Source organism: Galeopterus variegatus, unplaced genomic scaffold (assembly GCF_000696425.1).
Source record: "Galeopterus variegatus unplaced genomic scaffold, G_variegatus-3.0.2 Scaffold1792, whole genome shotgun sequence".
Taxonomy (NCBI): Eukaryota; Metazoa; Chordata; class Mammalia; order Dermoptera; family Cynocephalidae; genus Galeopterus; species Galeopterus variegatus.
In genome coordinates, this window is record NW_007727903.1 from 331480 (window position 1) to 333713 (window position 2234).

General features: G+C 32.6%; 1 protein-coding gene across 1 annotated transcript in view; it reads left to right on the plus strand.

Annotated features, from left to right (window-relative positions):
- LOC103595557 (serine/threonine-protein kinase Nek1-like) overlaps window positions 1–2234 on the plus strand; it is a gene marked incomplete at its 3' end in the record, with an annotated part of 49963 nt that overhangs the window by 26542 nt on the left and 21187 nt on the right. Inside the window, exon 7 of the mRNA XM_008578974.1 lies at window positions 1890–2042. Coding sequence (XP_008577196.1) covers window positions 1890–2042 — 153 coding nt within the window. The remainder of the gene's footprint in view (window positions 1–1889; window positions 2043–2234) is intronic.

The following is a 2234-nucleotide window of genomic DNA, read 5'->3' on the forward strand; positions in this document are numbered from 1 at the left end:
GTTTTTTTTTTTTTTTTTTTTTTTTTTTTTAAAGATGACCGGTAAGGGGGTCTTAACACTGGACTTGGTGTTGTCAGCACCACGCTCTCCCGAGTGAGCTAACCCGCCATCCCTATTTAGGGATCCAAACCCGCAGCCTTTGTGTTATCAGCACCACACTCTCCCAAGTGAGCCACAGGCCGGCACTTCAATTGGGATCTTGATAATGGTTTTCCCATCTCATTTTCATGGTCAATCTTCTCTCTAGCTTGTTGAACATAAGGAATTCAATTATAATGACAATTATAAATGTCCTTGTCTACTAATTACATCATATCTGTCATTTGGGGATTTGTTTTGATTGTTTGATTTTTTTTTTTTCCTCTTTATTATAAGTTGTGTTCTTCTGCTTCTCTGTATGCTTGATCATTTTTTGTTTGGGAGACAAACATTGTGAATTTTAATTTGTGGATGCTGCATATTTTAGTATTCCTATAAATATTCTTGACCTTTGTTCTGGCACACAGTTTAGTTACTTGTGAATAGCTTGACTCCTTTAGGTCTTTCTTTAAAGCTTTGTTAGGGAACAGATCAGTGTTTAGTCTATGGCTAATCTTTCCCGTTTACTGAGTCAACAACCTTTCTGAGTAATCTGCCGGTTGCCTTGTGAATTATAAGTCTTTCTCTTCTGGCTGATGGGAAGAATAATTATTTCTAGCACTGTGTGAACTCCAAGTATTGTTCTCTCTCCTCCTTTTGGGTGGTCTTTTCTCCAGACTACAGTAATTTGCTTACAAATTATGTGCTGATGTGCTGATCAGTACTTAGCTGGAGACACGAAGGGGATTTTGACTATTATCCTGAGTTCTCTCTCTGTAAAGCTTTCTACTCTTCAGGACTCTATCCTGCAGACACTACCCATTTTGGCCTCCTTCACTCCCAGTTCTGTCTCATTAACTCGGGGAGACAATTGTCTCTACTTAGATTTTCCCTCCCTTCATTGACTTTGGGCCTTTGTCAAACATCAAATGACTATAAGTTATGGGTCCATTTTTTTGGTTCTCTACCTTCTCTGTTTTAACCATCCTTCAAAAAATTAGTTTCTTATTGGTAATCATTTTGGCTTTACAAAACTGAATAGTACCTGCTAATTTGGATGTACTTACTTTCATAGAATTGGTACATAAAACTGTATTAACATGTACAAGTGTTAGGTTACCCCTGAAAGTCTATATAACTTATGCCCTGTAATATATATTATATCCTGTTTATTACTACTAGGTAATATGTTTCATGTATTATCACCAAATGTTCTAAGGACTCAAACTTCAATAGGTCTTTTTTTTTTTTTTTCTTTTCTAAATTTAAATTGTTTACCCACAATTATTATTGACAAAAAGGAAATGTCAGTTGCCTACTTATGATATATAAGATAAAATTAGTATTTCTTAGAAATACTTTCTTCTGCTTTTTAATCCATTTGCATATTTATTTTAGGATTTTATGTTCTTTTACATTAAGTTTATAGAAATGAAATATTAGTTTGTTTGTTCTTTTTTATATTCCTCCAAATTATTGTGTAATTATTTTAGATTTTCCTCCTTTTTTAAGTAAAAAGGTTTAGAAACATAATATTAACTTGTGTTTTCCTATTTTTATATTCCCCCACAGTATAATTTAATTCATTAATACTGTAAAGGACAATTATAGTTTTATTTTTTTATTGCTAGTCTCAGTTGCTTCTGTTCTTGCTATCATTCATCATTCATTTCCTGAAAGTCTTTGTGATATAACCTCTTTTTTTCTCACAAAGCACTCAATTGGGTAAAAAACTCAAAATCTGCTCTACAGTGCAGTATTATTGTTATGTTCTATCATTGAAAATTATTTTTGTGTATCTTTTTCTATAGAACATACAGTGGGAGAGGTTATTAAATTAAATCCTAGTGGATCTCCAAGAAAAGTCTGGGGGAAAAGCCCTACAGATTCTGTTCTAAAGATACTTGGAGAAGCTGAACTACAACTTCAGACAGAACTATTGGAAAACACAACTACTAGGACTGGTAAGCAGAATTACTTGTTTTTCTATACTAGAAGTAATATTATTAAAAAACAAATCATGTATTTTAAGGTGTTTCCATTTTAAGTGAATTATTTGTAATAGATTATCTTTTTGTTGTAATAATTTTCTTTTTTTTTTTTTTTTTTTTTTTTTTGTCTTTTGTCTTTTTCCGTGTCCGGCAACGGATCGCAAC